We start from the raw sequence: 21,233 nt of genomic DNA, 5'->3' as shown, positions 1-21,233 counted from the left end.
TGGTTAAGAGCTACAGCTGCTAACCATAAGGTCGGCAGTTCAAATCCACCAGGCCACTTGAATCCACAAGGTGCTCCTTGGAAACTCTATGGGGCAGTTCTATTCTGTCCTATAAGGTCACTTTGAGTTGGAATCAACTCGATGGCAACGGGTGTTTTTTGGTTTTGCATTATGTTTAACAAAGCCTCCAGGGCAAGTGTGATGTAGTTGTTTTCACTTTATAGCTGACGAAATCAAGGGTCAGAGGGGTGGAGAACCTACCCAATGCCATGGATCTACTGACATGGCCAGCATTCAAACACAGGTCTAATTCTTGTTGCTGTTGTTGGGTGCCGTGGAGTCAACTCCAACTGTTAATGACCTCATGTGACAGCGTAGAACTGCCCCATAGGGTTTCCTAGGCTGTAATCTTTAAGAGAGCAAATCTCCAGGTCTTTCTCCCATGGAGCAGCGGGTTGGGTTTGAACCGCCAACCTTTCAGTTAGCAGCCAAGCACTTAACCACTGTGCAACCAGGGTTCCTTGGTCTAACGCCTAAGCCTGTTATTTCCACAATGTTCCACCAGAACCCAAGAAACCAAAACACCAGCTCTCCTCATAAATGATTAGATTGTTTTCATTAATCTTTAATTAATTCAATTAAATTTTCTATTAATTTTAAAAATATAAAGGCTTTCCCAAAAACTTTTAAAATGGTAAGTTATATGAAAACTTTAAAGGACACAGCCCCACCCCAGAGACAGAAAGGGCCACATAAACCAGAGACTACATCAGCCTGAGACCAGAACTAGATGGTGCCCAGCTACAACCCGTGACTGCCCTGATAGGGAACACAACAGAGAACCCCTGAGGGAGCAGGAGAGCAGTGGGATGCAGACCCCAAATTCTCGTAAAAAGACCAGACTTAATGGTCTGAGACTGGGAGCACTGCAGTGGTCATGGTCCCCAGACCTTCTGTTAGCCCAAGACAGGAACCATTCCCAAAGCCAACTCTTCAGACAGGGATTGGACTGGACAAAGGGATAGAAAATGATACTGGGGAAGAATGAGCTTCTTGGATCAAGTAGGCACATGAGACTATGCTGGCATCTCCTGTCTGAAGGGGAGATGAGAGGGCAGAGGCGGTCCAGAAGCTGGATGAATGGACATGAAAGAGTGGAGGGAAGTAGTGTGCTGTCTCATTAGGGGGTGAGCAATTAGGAGTACAAAGCAAGATGTATATAAATTTTTGTATGAGAGACTGACTTGATTTATAAACTTTCACTTAAAGCACAATAAAAATTAAAAAAAGGACACAGCCCCTCCCATTATAGGTTAACAGGAAGGAGAATTAAACCACCACCATTGTGGCGAGTGCTCAGAGGGGGGACAGGGTCCCTAAGAACACTTAAGGGGGTGTAGTGTGGAGTGGGGCCTCCCCAAGGCACTGCTGAGCCCTTAAAACTGAGGAGCTGAACCAGCGAGATGGGGGGGGCGCTTAGAGTGGTTTTACTTCCTAGTCTCCTATGACAGCGTATCTAACCAGACATATCAAAATGCAACCATAGCCTAATTTCTGAAAGGCTTTTTTTATAATTTTACCTTTGAAATTACTTGGCAACCTATAACTCATTTATGATTCGCTAGGGCTCCTTGGCAATCTTGTGTGTGCGTGGAAATCCTCCTGGGTATGAAACTCTCACCTACATCGTTCTCAGTATTTTAGCAATTAGACTGCAAAAAGTCTCATTAGTAGCTATTTAGTTATTTTTGCTCTTTTCTTTGCATAATTTGGAGCCAGTTTTCCCCACCTGACTCCCCAGTTTTCCTGCAAATGTTTTCATAGATCCGTCCAGTCTTTCCCTGACCCCCTACTTTACCAAGCATGATGTCCTTTTCCAGGGACTGAACCCTCCTGTATAACATGTCCAAAGTATGTAAGATGCAGCCTCACCATCCTTGCTTCTAAGGAGCAAGCATTCTGGCCTCACTTCTTCCAAGACAGATTTGTTCATTCTTCTGGCAGTCCATTGTATATTCAATATTCTTCACCAACACCACAAGTCAAAGGCGTCAATTCTTCTTCAGTATTCCTTATTCAACATTCAGCTTTCATGTGCATGTGAGGTGACTGAAAACACCACGGCCTGGGTCAGGCGCAGCAGATATCCCCACTATTAGTCACTTTGAAAGCACGAGACAGGGGCTTGTGAATACGAAAACTCTCACTAAGCCCAAGTTACTCTTGCTCACCCTGGACTCAGGTGAGGAACACTGGAGATGCCAGGTTGGGCATATGGCGTGTGGCACTGTCTTCCCATCCATCCAGCTAGCTCAAACCACCCACTTTGACATCTACAGGTCTCCAAGGAAGTACAACAGGTAAGATCAATGGAACCTCACATGCAACTCCCATACCCTTGACCAAAGCCCATTTTCCATTTTTGTAGCCCTCCCTGGTCCTCCCCCCCGACCCACCCAAGTGAATCCTACCCCCACCTTGGGCACTGCCAAAACTTTGGAAATTCCCTTCTTGTTGATGTTTCCCCACCTGCCGTCCATTTTATCCATTTCTTCAGTTCTCCCCGACTCAACTCTGCCTACTTCTCTAGCATCAGCTCTCATACTCCATCACCATAAAACTGGCCTCACCTGGGAGCCTCGTGACCTGAAGGCCCTCAGTAAGAAATAACCCTCTCACAGTCTTTTGTTGTAGGGAGTGACAGCGAGGGGACAGGCATCACAGCACAACTTGTATTTCTGTTTTTTCACTTAGGTCTATAATTAGGCATCCTTCACCAATCACGAGGTGCAGCTGCCCTAGGAGGCAGTTGGGATTCCAGTGGGTGTTCCTGTTGCTATTTCCCAATCATCATGTCATGCTGGCACGTCATGTTGCAATGCCCTAGCTTCCTCCCACCCCTTAATCAACTCTTCTGATGAGTATGGTAAAACAATCACGATGGAGGGAGGCTGGCTGGTGTCGGCACAGAATACAGCTGAAAGGTGCTCAAAGACAGAAGCAGCAGGCCTGGGAGATGACAGGAAGGTAAAGGCAATGACTCCCCAACAAGGTCACAGGTGTATCTGCCTAAAAAAAGTGACTAATCCTATTGAACCAGAGCGCTGTGCCTGTCAGCAGATGGGAGCAGACAGGCCAAGGCAGAAAAACTAAGCCCCAAAGTGCTGAAGTCTCTCTCATCAGACAATTTTAGGGGGTAGCTGTACCAACCAGAAGCTAAACTAAGAACAAGGCAGGGAAGGCAGGGGTCAGTAAGATATAGCCGCAGCCAGCACATAATGCCTTCTGCCCAAAGCATGGCCTTGCCTCTCCTGGGAATACAGGAAGCCTGGTGCAGACTGTTCCATAAAGTTGTCCTCCTTTTGGTATCATCACCCCAGTCAGATGTTCCAGCTTCAGCAGATGTGCCAGATGGAGGGCTGGAAGCCACCAACATCCCATGTTTGCAGCTGACCAGGCACACGTTCCCTCTACTGCTTCCAATAAACTGCCTGGACTCTACACACCACCTGAACTTGAGCCACAGCACCATGTCCAGAGCCTGTTCCAAGGGACAGAAGGCCCCTGTAGGACAGCATTTGACATGTCCATATGCAATGTGGCCCCTTAGTTCTGGATTTGGTACGGGCAGATCTGGGGTCAAACGTCAGCAGCACTAAGTTTGCCGTATGGGTGGTAGGCAGAACTCTAAGGCAGCCACCCAAGATTCCCAGCCCCTGGATATTCAAACACTAATCTAAGGAAGGGATTTTGCAGAAGTAATTAAGGTTATTAATCAGTTGACCTTAACATAGGGAAATTCTCTGGGGTCTGCGGGTGGTGCAAATGGTTAACATGCTCAGCTGCGTGTTAGATCCAAGGATGAACGTTCGAGTCCACCAGGGGCTTCTTCGAAGAAAGGCCTGGCAATCTGCTTCCAGAAAAATCAGCCACTGAAAACCCTACAGAGCACAGGTCTACTCTGACACACTTGGGAGTCACCACGAGTTGGAGTAAAGCCCATGGCAACTGGATGTGCTATCTGGGTGGGGCTAATGTAATATGGGTGCTTGAAAAGCAGAGTTTTCTCCAACGGGAAGCAGAAGTCAGGTTTGAAGCATGAGAAGGACTCAATGTACAGCTGCTGGCTTGCAGACGGGAAGAGCCATATGACGAAGAATACAGGCAGCCTCTAGAAGCTGAGTCTCCCCCAGCTGACAGCCAGCAAGGAAATGGGGACTTCGGTGCAAGTACCTCAAGGAACTGAGTTCTGTCAACAACCTAAATGAGCTGGAAGCAGATTCTCTCCTGGACCCTCCAGAAAAGAGGCCAGCCTCGGCCACTAACAAGACTGCAGCCTCAGGAGACCCTAATCAGCGAACTCAACAAACCTGTCTAGACTTCTATCTACAGAACCGTGAGATAATAAACAGGTGTTGTTTTAAGTCCCTAAGTTTGTGGTCATTTGTTATATGCAGCAATAGAAAACCAATATGGTATGTAAAGCTCTTGGCATAGTGCCATTGTTCAAGATGCCCTGGCCTTTCAAAATATTAGCACTTTACCCTCCCCCCATCCTCCCATACCCCCAGTTATCACAGCAGATTTCTCTGTTCCCCTTCCACTAAAAAACAAAAGGGTACCAAGAAGGACTGGTAAGGCAAAGACCTTTCCTTACTTCAAGAGTCCTTCCCAGGTAGAGGATACCATTTGAAACCCTAATAGAAAAAAGTCAGATCTACCCCCTTCTGCCCCTCTAGCACACAGCAAATGCAGACACCATCAGCTGGCAGGGGCGATGTGTCACAGCCCAGCATGTCCCTGCACGTTCTTGTTGGGTCGGCCAAGAAAGCAAGGTTCCGCCATTCTTTAGCCAGGCCCCTTCTCAGCAAGCACTCTGGAGGGATGAGACAATGTTTCTACCTGGAACAGAGCAGACTCACTGTTTTTACTAGGAAAGAGGAACAACCCCAAGGCTGCTTGTTCCTTGGCTGTGTTGTCAGCCTACTGCGTAAGTGGCATGACCTGGGGCTCCTGCACATTGCCCGTGTGGGACTTCAGAGGGAGAGAACAGACACAACATGAAACTCAGGTCACTTGCTATACTGTGAGTAATAAAGTTCTTTGTCTCTGACCTAGGAGTCTCATGTGTTCTGCCAGCATCCATGAAAGAGTGGATAATCTTAGTTGTTAGCTCCCAAGTAGTTTAAAACCCCAGACCCTGGAACGATCATACTTAGCTCTTTAAAAATTCAAAGGAGCAAAATATTCTTTTCAAATTCATTTTCTTCTGAAAATAATAAAATCTGTATCATAGGGCAATTGTAAAAATAAAATAAGAAAATCCCTAACACATCTGGCATGTAGAAAACATGCGATAACTTCAGTTGGATGCCTGCTGACCCCAACCTCCCCTCACGCATAATGAACCAAACAGGACGCGGTATCGGTCCCCAAGATGGCAGTCCACTCAGAAGATAAGGCATAAAGCACTTAATATACCCATCTCTGACATTTGCATAGCATCGCACTACTCACAAAGAGCTTCCACACGTATTATCTCATTTAATCCCTACAACAGAAAGCAAGGCTCAGAGAAGTCCTTGCAGGAAGAACAGTGAGAGACTCCACAGGTCTGGAAAAAGGCCGCAGACAGAAGTGCAGGGATGTGGGGCTGAGGAAGCATTACTGCAATGCAGCTGTGATGCTGGTCTGGCAGGTGTGACCGTCCTGAAACGCACTCTCCCGCCAGGTAAGCCAAGGACGTTCTCATCATGACAGGCTTCCTGAGGAATAGCAATGCCACTGGAGAAGCGGCGGACAACCACGTGCTACAAAGATGCCTTGTATTTTCGCATTCTGGTTTTCTTAAGAGAAGATTAAGGAAGTCCCTACTGTAAGAGGCTGTCCTGTCCCTGATGAATGCACTTGGCCTTGGTCCCTTTGGTGTCCCGGCAGCTTCGGCTTTGTGGGCAGGTGTGGGGGCCTTATCTTGCGACAGTATCACTTGAGGGTCTTGCTAAGGTTGGAGAAGCCAACGCCCACACAGGTCATCAGCACTTTATCCCCACCCTTGAGCTCTTCACCACACGGCTTGGTTTCAATTTTAAACATAATCTGGAAAAAGCTCTTCAAATGTCGCAAAAACTCTATCCTACAAAAGGAAAAAAAAGGGAAATGAAAAAGGAATTCATGTTTTTAAGAAATTCTCCTCCACCCCTATACCCACCTAAAACCCAAGCTTTTGAAAAGTTTCCCAAACCAACAGGAATGACTCAAAAGGTACTTATTTATACCCCACCCAGTTTCTAAAGAGGATTTAGACAGCCTGCAAAAGTGTACACACACAGCAACATAAATTAAAATAATAGTAAGGTTAGAGATTAGTATATGACAAGTAGTCATTCAGTCCTGTGCAGCTGTTAGAGATGGACAGAAACACAGCGGTAATCTCTGGGTGGCCCAAGCAAAGAGAGAAGCGTGGACTTCCAGGATTCACAGAGCCATGAGGCTAAAAAAAAAAGAACGCAGAATGACTACCGCTAACACTGAAATGAAGCAGTCTCTCCCTGCGTTCTCTAAACTCAACGATATCCTTCCATTCACTCAACAAATGCTGACTGAGCACCCGCTACGTTCAGACACTGTTCTCAGAGCTTGGGGGACTGCAGTCAACTAAAAAGACGGAAATGAAAATCCCTCCTCCCCTCACAGAGTTTTCAATCTAGTGTGGACAGACAAGATAAGTAATATTCTTGATAAGTGCTATGGAAATTTAAATAAAGCCAAGAAGGCTGATGGATGAGAAAAGCGGATATACGGTATTTGCATGGGTTTGGCCTGAGCCAATGTTAAGTAGGTGACCAGTGAAGAGCTCACAGCAAACACAGCAAGGGATCCCATGGGGCTGTTTCTTGTAAATGCCCTTAGTACAGAGTGATGGTATTGCCCCAAGAGAAACCTGGGAACAGCAATTCTGTGGAGGGTGCCGGTGCAGGTATACAGGCTTCTACTAAAGGTCTGTTCTAGAAGTTTTGGTGTGGGACAAGCCAGAGTGATCATAAGATGCACCTGAGAGCTCATTAAACTCACAGGTTCCTGAAGGCTCTGATCAACTGGCAACCGGCAGGGAGACGTGTCCATGTAGAGGAGCCATACACAGAAGCCCGGCCCTACCTCGCCCCAACAGGGCCCGGTGGGCCCTGACCCCAGCCCCCATGCACGGGAGCCAGAAATTTATCTTTAACAAGCACCTGGCGAATCTCACCAGTCAGTGAAGAATGGATCATCTGAGATCCTGTAATGAGGTATTCCAGCAACCCTGGATTGTGCTGCCTCCCAAAGAAACCATCCCAACTCCCTACCCCAGCCGGATGGTTCTCAGCCTCAACTGCACATGGGATCACCTGGGGAACTTCAAAAATACTGATTCAAAAATACTAATCCATCTAAGATACTCCACTGGTCTCACCCCTTCGGGAGCAAGGAAGAACGAAGAAATCTAAAGATAAAAGGGAAAAATTGGTCCAACGGACTAACGGACCACATCTACCAAGGCCTCCACCAGATTGAGTCCAATACAACGAGACGGTGCCCGGCTACCACCACTGACTGCTCTGACAGGGATCACAACAGAGGGTCCCAGACAGAGCTGGAGAAAAATGCAGGACAAAATTCTAACTCACAAAAAAAGACCAGACTTGCTGGCCTGACAGAGACTGGAGAAACCCTGAGAGTATGGCTCCTGGACACCCTTTCACTCCGTGATGAAGTCACTCCAGAGGTTCACCCTTCAGCCAGAGATTGGACAGGCCCATGAAACAAAACGAGACTAAAAGGGCACACCAGCCCAGGGGCAAAGACCAGAAGGCAGGAGGGGACAGGAAAGCTGGAGACAGGGAACCCAAGGTTGAAAAGGGAGACTGTTGACATGTCTTGGGGTTGGCAACCAATGTCATAAAACAATATGTGTACTGTTTAATGAGAAACTAGTTTGTTTTGTGGACTTTCATCTAAAGTACAATAAAAGAATAAAAAACTTAAAATAAAACATTGGGGTAAGTCTTCATGACCTGGAGTTAGATATGACACAAAAAGCAGCGACTAGAAGATAAACCGGATGTCACCAAAATGAGAATCTTCTGTGATCAAGGGACATCATCAGGAGAATGAAAAAATAACCCATAGAACAGGAGAAAATACTTGCAAATCACACAGCTGATAAAGGTCTGGTATCCAGAATACATAAAGAACTCTTAAAACTGAATAATAAAAAGGCAAATAACTAAAAAAATTGGCATATGATCTGAAGAGATCGTCTCCAAAGAGGATACGCATGTGGTCAAATAGCACGTGTAAAGATGCTCACTGTCATTAATCATCAGGGAAATGAAAATCAAAACCACAAAGAGACACCACTTCACGCCCACTAGGATGGCTACAATCAAAGGCAATAAGCAAAGTGTGGAGGAACGGGAACCCTCACCCATACTGCTGTCAGTGTAAAACGGTTTGGCAGTTCCTCAAAACATTCAAGAGCTGTTGCATGGCCCAGCAATCCCACTCCTGGGTGTCCACCCGGAAGAACTGAACACACAGCCACAGAAAACTTTGACATGGATGTTCCCAGCAGCACTATCCACAACGGTGAAAAGGTGGAAATGACCCACTTGTCGACCAACGCACGATAAATATTTAAAATGTGGTATTAGTCAGATTTCATTCAAATTTATTTTATTGAATATTTTCAGTTTTGTTTTTTAGTGTCATCTCAACCTTATTAACCATCATTCAGTAATAAAAAGGAATGAAGTTCTGACACGTGCTACAACGTGGAAAAACCCCAAAACACTATGCTAAACCCAGGCTGCCGTCACAGAGGACGACTTAACCGTGTCACTCCATTTACACCAGGCTGCCGTCGCAGAGGACGACTTACCATGTCATTTCATTTACACCAGGCTGCCGTCACAGAGGACTACCGTGTCACTCCATTTACACCAGGCTGCCGTCACAGAGGACTACCGTGTCACTCCATTTACACCAGGCTGCCGTCACAGAGGACTACCGTGTCACTCCATTTACACCAGGCTGGCATCACAGAGGACTACCGTGTCACTCCATTTACACCAGGCTGCCGTCACAGAGGACGACTTACCGTGTCACTCCATTTGCACCAGGCTGCCGTCGCAGAGGACGACTTACTGTGTCACTCCATTTCCACCAGGCTGCCATCACAGAGGACGACATGCCGTGTTACTCCATTTATACCAGGCTGTCGTCACAGAGGATGACATGCCGTGTTACTCCATTTACGCCAGGCTGCCATCACAGAGGACTACTTACCGTGTCACTCCACTTACACCAGGCTGCCGTCACAGAGGACTTACCGTGTCACTCCATTTACACTAGGCTGCCGTCACAGAGGACTTACCATGTCACTCCATTTACACCAGGCTGCCGTCACAGAGGACTACCGTGTCACTCCATTTACACCAGGCTGCCGTCACAGATGACGACTTACCGTGTCACTCCATTTACACCAGGCTGCCGTCACAGAGGACGACTACCGTGTCACTCCATTTCCACCAGGCTGCCGTAACAGAGGACGACTTACCGTGTCACTCCATTTACACCAGGCTGCCGTCACAGAGGACTTACCGTGTCACTCCATTTACACCAGGCTGCCGTCACAGAGGACGACTTACCGTGTCACTCCATTTCCACCTGGCTGCCGTCACAGAGGACGACTACTGTGTCACTCCATTTCCACCAGGCTGCCGTCACAGAGGACGACATGCCGTGTTACTCCATTTATACCAGGCTGTTGTCACAGAGGACGACTACGGTGTCACTCCATTTACACCAGGCTGCCGTCACAGAGGACAACATGCCGTGCCACTCCATTTCCACCAGGCTGCGGTCACAGAGGACGACTTACCGTGTCAACTCCATTTACACCAGGCTGCCGTCACAGAGGACAACATGCCGTGCCACTCCATTTCCACCAGGCTGCGGTCACAGAGGACGACTTACCGTGTCACTCCATTTACACCAGGCTGTCGTCACAGAGGATGACATGCCGTGTTACTCCATTTACACCAGGCTGCCGTCACAGAGGACTACCGTGTCACTCCATTTACACCAGGCTGCCATCACAGAGGACTACCGTGTCACTCCATTTACACCAGGCTGCCATCACAGAGGATTACCGTGTCACTCCATTTACAGGAAACGGCCACAACAGGTACGCCTGTTACAGAGACAGAGAGCCAGCTAGTGGTTGCCGCAGGCTGGGGGCACTCGGTGGCATGGGGACTGACTGCCAATGGGGTTTCTTTTGAAAATTAGATTGTGCTGATGTTTACACAACTCTGTAAATCTAATAAAAACCACTGAATCGTGTACTTTAAATGAGTAAACTGTGTGGTGTGGGAATAAGATCTCAATAAAGTTGGTTACAATAAAGACACACACACATACTTGTAAAGCTTAAGAAAAAAAGAACAGTCCCTGGTTCCCACCCCATGCAGTGTATACCAAGCTACGCATAAACCTATAGTGATGACTTTCCGCTTTCTCTGGACCCTTTAGTACCGTGTGACTAGGCAGAGGAGCGAAAAGGCTGTAGGAGAAAAGGGGCCCGACCACGTTCTAACTGAAACGACTGGCGCAGCAGGCGTTACCCATCCTGGAGCGGGAGCCTTGTGCTGAACGCAGGCAGCACGCTCCCAGAAGGACTGGAAATGACGTCCCACTTGCTGGTTCTTCTTCGAAGCCTTTGCCAGCCAATAACCGCCCCCCAACAGGGCCTTGCCCTCCCCTCTGGGCTTCCAGGGCATTCCCACTCTGCTCATGGTACCTAACTAAATTCTCCTGCGTAGCTCCTTTCACAACTTTCTCCTCCCTCCTCAGCAGATGACAGAAGCACCTCGAGGGCAACGACCTCATCTGTCACGTACCTGACAGGTGCTGTGCCGTTGGTGGTGGCTGCCCTCGACTCGGCCCCCGACTCAGCATAGCCCTGTGCGCAACTGAAGGAAACACGGCTCGGTCCTGCGGCATCCCCAGGATCTGTCACGTACCTGACAGGTGCCGTGCTGTCGGTGGTGGCTGCCCTTGACTCGGCCCTTGACTCGGCCCTCGACTCAGCACAGCCCTGTGCGCAACTGAAGGAAACACGGCTCGGTCCTGCGCCATCCCCAGGATCTGGGGCTGATCTCACTGTTGTGATCCACAGGGTTTCCACTGGCTGATTTTCAGAAGTAGATCGCCAGGTCTTTCTTCCTAGTCTTAGTCTGGAAGCTCCACTGAAACTTGTTCAGCATCACAGCAACAAGCAAGCCCCCACTGACAGATGGGTGGTGGCTACATGAGGTACACAGGCTAGGAATCGCACCCAGGTCACCCACGTGGAAGGTGAGAATTTTACCACTGAACCATCAATGCCTGCCCTTTTTTCACACAGGTTCTACCACTGAACCACCAACTCCCCCTTTAGGAATGCTATCAGGCACTCAATAAAGAGGCGTGAAGTAGAATTTAAGAGTTAGGGGTCACTTCGAGAAACTACAACAGCCTCAGCAATTAAGGGAGGTGGGCTCTCCCCCTGCTGGCTTCCCGGTCTCACTAACCAACTGAAATTTTTTTTTTTTTTTTTTTTTAATAACTTTTATTAAGCTTCAAGTGAACGTTTACAAATCCAATCAGTCTGTCACATATAAGTTTACATACATCTCACTCCCTACTCCCACTTACTCTCCCCGTCTTGAGTCAGCCCTTTCAGTCTCTCCTTTCTTGACAATTTTGCCGGCTTCCCTCTCTCTCTATCCTCCCATTCCCCCTCCAGACAAGAGTTGCCAACACAATCTCAAGTGTCCACCTGATATAATTAGCTCACTCTTCATCAGCATCTCTCTCCCACCCGCTGACCAGTCCCTTTCATTTCTGATGACCAACTGAAATTTTAATTTTTTTTTTTGGTCTCCGTCCCAGCCCCACCACCTCCCCCACCCTATCCTGGGAAAAAAAGAAAACAAATATATCAAACCCACAGATAAACAGTCCACGTCTGTGGGCCATGCTTCCAGCTGGCAGCCGCCGCACAGCAAAGACGGCACCTCCCGGCCGCGCTGCATCAAGGGAGAAAGTGTTCTCTCTTGCGGCTGCCGTGGGGCTCCGAGGTGCTCCACTCCTGGGCCTCACCCGGCCCACTTCACTGTGAATCACTCAACTGTGCCTGAAAACCCAGACGCCCTCCCAGCTGCCAGAACTTCTCAGGGGACGCCGCGCTTCGGCTCTCTCGGAAACGGGTGGGGACACCACTGAGTTTGCAGGATGCATATTTGCAGCTTTGAGGTATTTGTAGCCTTTGGAACAGTCAGGAAAAGCAAAGTCGGTTCCACTTTTTACAGAATGTTCTGCCAAACCCCTTGGACAGTCTGAGGAGGGCTGTATGAGAGACTGGGACCCAGCACGTTTCAGAATGTGCTTCTCCTCCACCTCCAGTCCCATACCTTTAGCTGGGATATTAAAAAGCAAAAACCCTCAGAAGCTGAGAAATAAGCACTCATTACAGCCAGCTGCCAACTCATGACCACCCACATGTGTCAGAGTGGAACCGTGCTCCACGGCGTCTTCAACGGCCGATTCTTCGGAAGCAGACCCCCAGGCCTTTCTGCCAAGGCATCTCTGGGTGGACTTGAACCTTCAATATTTCAATTAGCAGCTGAGCACTTAACTGTCTGTGCCGCCCAGGGACTCCAGGCATTACACGGCAGCTTTTAGATGTCCTGGTGTTGCTTTCTCTGCGGCAGCTGACCTCTCCGGGCCCAGCTGACCTCTGCTGCAAGAGTGAGGTGATTAAATTCAGCCACAGGGGCGGCACGGGAAGGGCCAGGCCGGCTGCACTGCGGGGGGACCTGGGTCCTGCCCTGGTGCTCCAGGAGCTCCCACATGCAGGTCAGTGACCTCTTTTTCGTCTGAAAAGTATAGCTGTCGCTTGCTTTTACTACATGCCAAGTACGTTCTCAGGCTCAAACAGTGTAACAAAGGTGACGGGCTTTTGCAGCATTTAAAGCCAAACCAAATGCCATCAAGCTGATTTCCACTCATGGCAATACCACGTGTGTCAGAGCTCAAATATGCTCCTTGGGGTTTCCAATGGCCAATTTTTGGGAATTAGATCGCCAGGTCTTTCTTCAGAGGTACTTCTGGATAGACTTGAACCTCTAACCTTTCTGTTAGCAATTGAGCACATTAAACTTTTTGTACTGCCCAGGGAACTCCTTCCAGCATTTCAACCACTCCTTGGATGTGGGGTGGAGGGTTAGCGTGCTAGCTCATGTACAGCGGTTAAGCAATTGAATCTGCTAAGTTTAACAACCAAGTGCCGGCAGGCTCGGGCAGCGGGCGTGGGCGGTGGCCCGATGTGCCCACGCACAAGCGTACAGGGTCTCCTCATCGCTGTGATGCAGGCTGAGCGAGCTAAAAGCCCCGACGGCAGGCTTGAGCGACCTAGCACTTCCACAAGTAGTGGAAAGAGGTCATTTATCAAGAACAAGGTGCTGTGGTTTATTTTAGACTTCCAACTAAAGATAGCAGCTCATCGTACTAAGGAATGTGACACAGGGACTCTCCTGGACAGAGGCAGTACAGAAGCCGGCCTCGGGCAAGGAGGCACACGGAGCCAGTGCGGGTGGAAGCCCAGCTCTTACCTCAGGAGGCTGGGAGTTCAGGGGAGCGCGGGCTCAGAAACCAACCGCGGCTTCTCAGCCCCACGTCCTGACTGTGAGCCGGCACGTGACTGGACTGATCTGTGCCTCAGTCTCCTCACCTGTAAAATGGAGCTGATAACGGTAGGAGCCTTCATCACCCTCAGAGGGTTATCATAAAAACGAAATGAGTTGGAATTTGTAACGAAGCACTCAGAACAACACGTGGCACACAGTAAACACCTAAGTGCTTATTAAATAAACACCTACCTTCCAGAACTCTTAGGAATATTAAGATACGTGTAGCTTGTTTAGCAATGTGACTGAAAAAAGTTAGTCACAGATTTAAAATTTAAATGAGTCCTGATTTATGGATTATAGCCAGCTGCCGTGGAGGTGACTCCAACTCATGGCAACCTGACTGTTCCATGGCATTTTACAGTGGCTGATTTTTGGGAGAGGACTTGAAGCCCTTACTGATGAAGAACAGGGACCACAGAATCCTTCAGTATGGGTTACACCTCAACATAAAGAAAACAAAAATCCTCACAACTGGACCAATGAGCAACATCATGAGAAATGGAGAAAAGACTGAAGTTGTCCAGGATTTCATTTTACTTGGATCCACAATCAAAAGCCACAGAAGCAGCAGTAGAGAAATCAAAAGACGCATTGCATTGGGTAAATCAGCTGCAAAGGACCTCTTTGAAGTGTTGAAAAGCAAAGATGTCACCTTGAAGACAAAGGTGTGCCTGACCCAAGCCATGGTGTTTTCAATCGCATCATATGCATGTGAAAGCTGGACAATGAATAAGGAAGACAGAAGAAGAACTGATGCCTTTAAATTGTGGTGTTGGTGAAGAATATTGAATATACCACGGACTGCCAAAAGAACGAACAAACTTGTCTTGAAGAAGTACAGCCAGAATGCTGTACTTGGAAAGGAGGATGGTAAGACTTCGTCTTACGTACTTTGGACATGCTATCAGGAGGGACCCGTCCCTGGAGAAGGACATCATGCTTGGTAAAGGGTCAGAGAAAAAGACCTTTTGGATTGACACGGTGGTTACAACAATGGGCTCAAACATAGCAATGATTGTGAGGATGGTGCAGGACTAGGCAGCATTTCATTCTGTTTTACATAGGGTTGCTGTGAGTCGGAACTGACTACAGCACCTAACAACAGGCCACCAGGCCTTTCTTCTGAGGTACCTCTCTGGGTGAACTCGAACCTTCAACCTTTTGGTTAGCAGCCACATGTGCTAACCATTTGCACCACTCAGGGACTCCAGATTTATAGACAGGTGAACAGATGATTTACAGCTGATGTCCAGATCTAAGATCGCTTAGGGTAAGTATCCTGGGACTCCTGGTCTTCCAAGTGACCTGAGCAGGGGACAGAGTGAGGGGTGCACATGGGGGAGCCCCCGGTGGGTGCACTGCTTGGAGCCCTAAGTACCTGCCCTCAATCCTCACTCTTGTCACCACAAGCCTATGACTTCAAGATCATCCACCTTGTCTCAGGTGAGACCGAGGCTCAGGGATGCCCAAAGCTTTGTCTGTGGTCTCATGGTGGCTCCGCTGCAGGGCCAGGACTTGAATCCAGACAGGATGGGCTTCAAGGCCTGTGCACTGGCCGAACACACAGAGCTCTGGTAACCCCACGTTCTTCTCTCAAACAATTTCTGAAAGTGCTAATTAAGATGGTTGTTGATATTCTTCTTGCCATCAATCCTACTTTTAAATAAAGCGTAAGTCTTCCCTAAACTGCAGAATTTGAGGGTGCAGTGGTGCTTCAGTGGCAGAATTCTCGCCTTCTACGTGGAAACCTGGGTCCCACCCCCAGCCAGTGCATCTCATGCGCAGCCAGCTCTCAGCTGCCGGTGGAGGCCTGCGTGTGGCTATGACGCAGAACAGGTTTCGATGGAGCTCGCGACTAAGATGAACTAGGAAGAAAGGCCGAGCGATCTCCTGCCGAAAGTCAGCCACCGGAAGCCCTGTGTGTCACAACTGCCCAGCCCGTAACTGGCCACGGGGCGGTGCAGGACCAGGCAGCACTTTATTCTGTTGGCCATGGGCTCGCCCTCAGTTGGGGGCCGGCTCGACAGCAGCTAACAACAAACTGTGAAACTGAGCTTTCTGAAGGAAGAGCAGAACCGCAGGCACCAGATGTACACCGCCTGAAAGGCAACAAGTTTAGGTGAAATCACCTCCCGTGCCAGCTTGCGGTGTGAACGCACCCCACCGATACTAAGTCATTCTGCTGAGAAAACCTGGCCTTCCCAGAAAAGTGCTCTCATACAGACTCTTTCAAGCAGCCTGGAAAACCGCCAAGAGCAGTCTCCTGAAGTGAAACAGTGGGAAGAAAATAAGGGAGGCATATTTAAAATTTTTTTTTTTTTATATGTCGCTGTTGTGGGGTGCTGTAGAGTCGGTGTTGACTCGTGGTGACCCCGTGTTACTGAGCAGAACTGCCCTGTAGGGTTTTCCAGGCTGTAACCTTTCCGGGAGCAAACCACCAGGTCTTTCTCCCAAGGAGCCGCTGCATGGGTTTGAACCACCAACCTTCTGGTTAGCAGCTCAGCACTTAACTTCTGTCCCCCAGGGCTCCCTACAGTCGAGTAAACCCCAGGGAGCTCGGGTCTACTCCAACATGTGGGGTTGCCATGAGTGAGAATCAACTCCACAGCAACGGTTTTGGTTTTGTCTTGACGTTTTACTGCAAGTCAGGCCCTCCTACCTTGCGTGCCTCAAAGTAAACAGTAGTAATATTTCACATACACACCGCCAGGGCTCCTCAGGGAGCAATATGGACACACATGTTTTCCAGTAAGGGTCTGAAAGCAATGCTGAAAGAACAGACATCCTCCTTAACTCCAGGACTCTGTAAGTAGACATTTACAAAGCTATTTATACAAATTAAAACATGTGCAAAGTGCCAGAAGGAATACACTGTTGAACCAAGAAGGGTCTTGCTTCTGGTTCTCTTTAGAAATCTAAGGTTTTAGAACAATGATGAATCCACAAAATGTCTCACAACATGAAAGAATCTGGAGGGCATTATGCTGACCGAAATAAGTCAATCACAAAATGACAAACTGTGTGAGACCACTATTAATAAAAACTCAAAAGTTTTATACATAGAAAAAGACAATCTGATGGTTATGAGGGAGTGGAGGGATGGGGAGGGGAAATCACTAGATAGTAGACAAGTGTCAGCTTTGACAAAGGGAAGACAATGCACAACATAGGGGAAGTCAGCACAACGTGACCAAGGCAAAGTCGTAGAAGCTTCCTAGACACATCCAAACACCTTGAAGAACTGAGTTGCTAGGTCTAAGGGCTGGGGACCATGGTCTCGGGGAACATCTAGGTCAATCAGCATAACATAGTTCATAAAGAAAATTTCTACATCCTATTTTGGTAAGCAGCATCTAGGGTCCTAAAAGCTTGTGAGTGGCCACCTAAGACACATCTCTTGGTCCCATCCCATCCAAAGCAAAGGAGAATGAAAACCAAAGACACAAGGAAAATATTCCCCCAAAGGACTAAAGGACCACATGAACCACAGTCTCCACCAGCCTGAGCCCAGAAGAACGAGCTGGTGCCCTGCGACTGACTGCTCTGACAGGGAACACAACAGAAAGTCCCAGACAGAATGGGAGAAAAATGAAGAACAAAATTCAAATTCGCACACACACACAAAAGACCAGACTTACTGGTCTGACAGAGACTGGAAGAACCCCCGAAACAATGGCCCCCAGATACTCTGCTAACTCAGAACTGAAGCCACTCTAGAAGTCCACCTTTCAGCCAAAGATCAGACAGGCATATAAAATAAATAATAACACACATGAGAAACATACTTCTCGGTTCAATCAAATTAACGCGACCAAATGGATAGCTCCTGCCCAAAGCAAGCAAGAGGGCAGGAAGAGACAGAAAAACTGGACAAATGAACACAGGGAACCCGCGGTGGGAAAAGGGAGAGTGCTGTCACACTGCAGGGATTGCATCCAACATCAGAAGACACTTCGTGTGTAAATTTTTGAATGAGAAACTAATTTGCACTGTAAACTTTCACCTGAAGCACAACTAAAAAAAAAAAAACAAAAACCTGAGGTTTCCCGGAACAGATCTCCAGGACTTGGGCTGCACAGAGAAATAAATAAACGTGGTCTCCAAAGCACCTGAATCCGATTAGGACAAACTGCTCTCCCACAAGGACTATAGAGTCTGCCCCCACCCCACCCCTGCAGTCCACACAAATCCAAGGCTGATTTTGCCGACTGGGTCCCCGAAGGACACGCGTTCCTTCCCACTTTCGCTCTGCAACACATAGGGCCACTGTAGCCCCCTGCAGTGGTTAAACAGGAAAAAGGGCCCCAAACAGAAATGGCTTTCTTGAAAATAAACCCCCTGCCTCTGCTTGTGGGAACACTGGTGGTTCAGTAACAGAACTCTCGCCTCCCACGCGGGAGTCCCAGGCTCTTCAATTCCCAGCCAACGCACCCCATGAGCAGCCACCATTGTCTGTCAGCGGAGGCCTGTATGTTGCTAGGGTGCTTAACAGGCGTCAGCAGAGCTTCCAGACTAAGACAGACTAGGAAGTAAGGGCTGGTGATCCACTTCCAAAAACCAGCCAGTGAAAACCCTATGGACCACAACGGTTTGCTCTGCAACCCATCACGGGGATGGCTCAGGACCAGGCAGCATTTTGTTCTGTAGTGCGTGGGGTTGCCATGAGTCGGGGGCCAACCTGAGGGCAGCTAACCACCGCCCTCCTAGTGCTGGCTTACCAGGAAGAAAGCAGACTACCCACCCCCATCCCAGGCAGGCACCCTTGGCACAGAGCCCCAGGAGGCAGGGAATCTGAGGGAGAACGGCTCCCCTACACCGACACCCACGGCCCGTCCGAAAACGCCTCATTCTGCAACGTGTCCTACTCCTTTAAAGCTCTGTTTGGAGCAGGCTGCTTTGTTTTCCCAGGAGAGCAGTAATTTTAGGGAGTTTCTGGAAGTAATAACACTGCAATGAATGTCTGGTGAGGGAGTATGTGCAGGAGGACTTGGGGACTGTTAAAAGCTGTCCAGTCACATCCTGACCCATCTCCGAGGAGGCTGCTGGCTTCAAGAGCGTTTACGAGGCCCCGGCGCCAGACTGAAAAAAATTTCCCAAAAGTAAAAAAAAAAAAAAAAACCTCAACGAAAAATAAAAACATACATTCCATTTTTTCACCTGACGTTCTGCCAAAGCCTGTGCCCACGACCACACACGTTTCCAGACAAGCCTCACGCTGTGTGCATGGCCAGGCCTTCTGCTGCCCTGAGCATAGGCTGAGAAAGCAGCAGCCAGGAGGTGAGCCCAAGGGGCCCATGTCAGTCCACGGCTCCAAGCCACTTCCAGCCAGGTCCCCGGGGGAGTGGACCTCCGCACTCAGGACGCTGAACGCCCAGCGCTGCCTTCCTCCCAAACGCCTTTCGTATGAAAGCTAGTTCAGTAATGCTGACTACTGATGTTAGCACGCCACCCAGGGTTACTCAATTTCAGGTTTCCTGTCCCATGACACAGTTTACACAAGTTCTCAGAGGACAGCTTCCGGCTTCTGTCTCCCCCAGCACGAACGGACCGTATTCCCTCTTCTCCGTCCCTGTTCCACAAACGCCCCCCACCACCAAACACCCAAAAAACCTCTTTCAAGCTCCTGGTTTCCACGCCCGCAAAGTCACAGTCCGACGTTGACCCCACGCAGCCCTGGCCCCACTCTCAACGTGATGGCACCACCATTCTTCAGTTATCACAGTACTGTACCTTTCAGATATACAGCATCGGTACCATGATAACCGAAAAAGGGCAGTTCAGTCTCATCTCTACCTGACACTTCCTCCACACGAGGCCCACCCCCGGCTTCCCTCCTGCGGATGGCTACACAACCATCGTTAGGGATATAAGCCCATGTATGTAAATGCTAGAGCACACATCTACACGAGTGTACACGCGCACACACACACGCACGCGCACACACACCTCAGGGCTCAAATCAGCCGTTTTCAGGGACCCTCTCTTACAACCACGGGGAAAAGCTGCTTTCACTGTGCTATTTGTAATTCAGTTCTTCTGGCGAGCTGTTCTTTTTTGAAGGACACTTGCCTTTTTATACTCCGGCAGTCAGCTTCTGCTAACACCCAGTGGTCCCACACCCACCTCTACAGCTTCCCTACTAGTTCTGTTCATACCTCAGCAGTCAGCTTCTGCTAACACCCAGTGGTCCCACACCCACCTCTACAGCTTCCCTATTAGTCCTGTTCATACCTCAGCAGTCAGCTTCTGCTAACACCCAGTGGTCCCACACCCACCTCTGCAGCTTCCCTATTAGTCCTGTTCATACCTCAGCAGTCAGCTTCTGCTAACACCCAGTGGTCCCACACCCACCTCTACAGCTTCCCTATTTGTCCTGTTCATACCTCAGCAGTCAGCTTCTGCTAATACCCAGTGGTCCCACACCCACCCCTGCAGCTTCCCTACTAGTCCAGTGCCATCACTACGTACTCTGCCTCTTCTGTAACCTGTCCCAGCCGATGCCAGCGCTATCAGCCTGGACAGAAAGACAGCCTTTCTGGCCACAGCAACTGAGATTGCTGGGGAGGAGAGGGACTAAAGAACTAACAACAAAGTCCAAGTTATAACAGAGGCAGGAGCTTACAGCCAAAGTGGAAACAACATCAAAAGCATAGACAAAAGAAGAAACACACACTGTACATCATGCAACTGAAATTACACAGAGTGCCAGGTGGAGGGATGAAAACTACAGGAGAGGAAGGCAGGAAGTCCTTGTAAGGAAGAACCGCCAACAGGTCGAGACTCCGGCTCCAGCTCCAGCTCATTTCTGAGGGAGAACACGCAGGTGCTCACAGTGCGAGGCCAGGTCATTTCGTGCTATTAGGAAGGTAAACTGGGTAGAAGGAGGAGGCTGAAAGAAAACCACTTACGTGTAGGGTGAGAGGGGTCCCAGCAGGACTTTGGAAACGTCCTGCTGTCCAAGGGTCATGAGCAGCAAGGCCAGGCTCTGGTTGGTCGAGTCCACACAGCCACCCTGTAAACACAAGCACGTCACTGAGTTATCGTTGTGCAAACCAGAAAAGGGAAAATCAACAAAACAGAGGAGCAAAGAAAAGGAAATGTACACGCAGAATATCAGAACCCAAAAGATACCAGACGACAATGTCTGAGCAGTGACGAAACAGAGCACTGGGTTTGTAAATCTTGTAACAGGGCTCAGCCATAAAGAGATGTTTAAGTCCTGGTGCATGCGACAACACAGAGGAACCCTGGAAACATCGTGCTGAGTAAAGTCAGTCACATAAGGACAGAACCATCTCATTTATATAAAATAAACAAATACACAGAAACCAGAGATTATCAGTGGTTACCGTGGGCGGGGGGAGCAGAGGAGGAAGATTTTGCTCAGGGGAACTGAGGCTACGTTAGCGTGGTAGAGTGATTTGGAAAACAGCAGTAAGAATGGCTGGCCAACCTGATCAA

At 48.8% G+C, this 21,233-nt stretch overlaps 1 protein-coding gene across 5 annotated transcripts in view; it reads right to left on the bottom strand.

The window, feature by feature from the left end:
* The window catches only part of RCL1 (RNA terminal phosphate cyclase like 1), a 179,846-nt gene that overhangs the window by 115,825 nt on the left and 42,788 nt on the right, over nucleotides 1-21,233 (bottom strand). For 2 of the 5 annotated variants that reach the window (XR_002783746.2, XR_002783747.2), the window contains one exon: nucleotides 20,681-20,784. Coding sequence is in view for 2 of the 5 variants with exons in the window: in XM_003420473.4 (XP_003420521.1) it covers nucleotides 5,983-6,133; nucleotides 20,681-20,784 (255 nt within the window). In the remaining 3 variants the exon portion in view is untranslated. Of the gene's footprint in view, nucleotides 1-5,524; nucleotides 6,134-6,951; nucleotides 15,872-20,680; nucleotides 20,785-21,233 lie in introns of those variants that run through there. The other 3 variants (XR_010322877.1, XM_003420473.4, XM_023539423.2) reach the window with 3 other exon arrangements.

This window comes from Loxodonta africana, chromosome 9 (genome assembly GCF_030014295.1).
Source record: "Loxodonta africana isolate mLoxAfr1 chromosome 9, mLoxAfr1.hap2, whole genome shotgun sequence".
Taxonomy (NCBI): domain Eukaryota; kingdom Metazoa; phylum Chordata; class Mammalia; order Proboscidea; family Elephantidae; genus Loxodonta; species Loxodonta africana.
The sequence above is the reverse complement of the archived record's forward strand: the minus strand, read 5'-3'. Positions and strand labels throughout refer to the sequence as shown.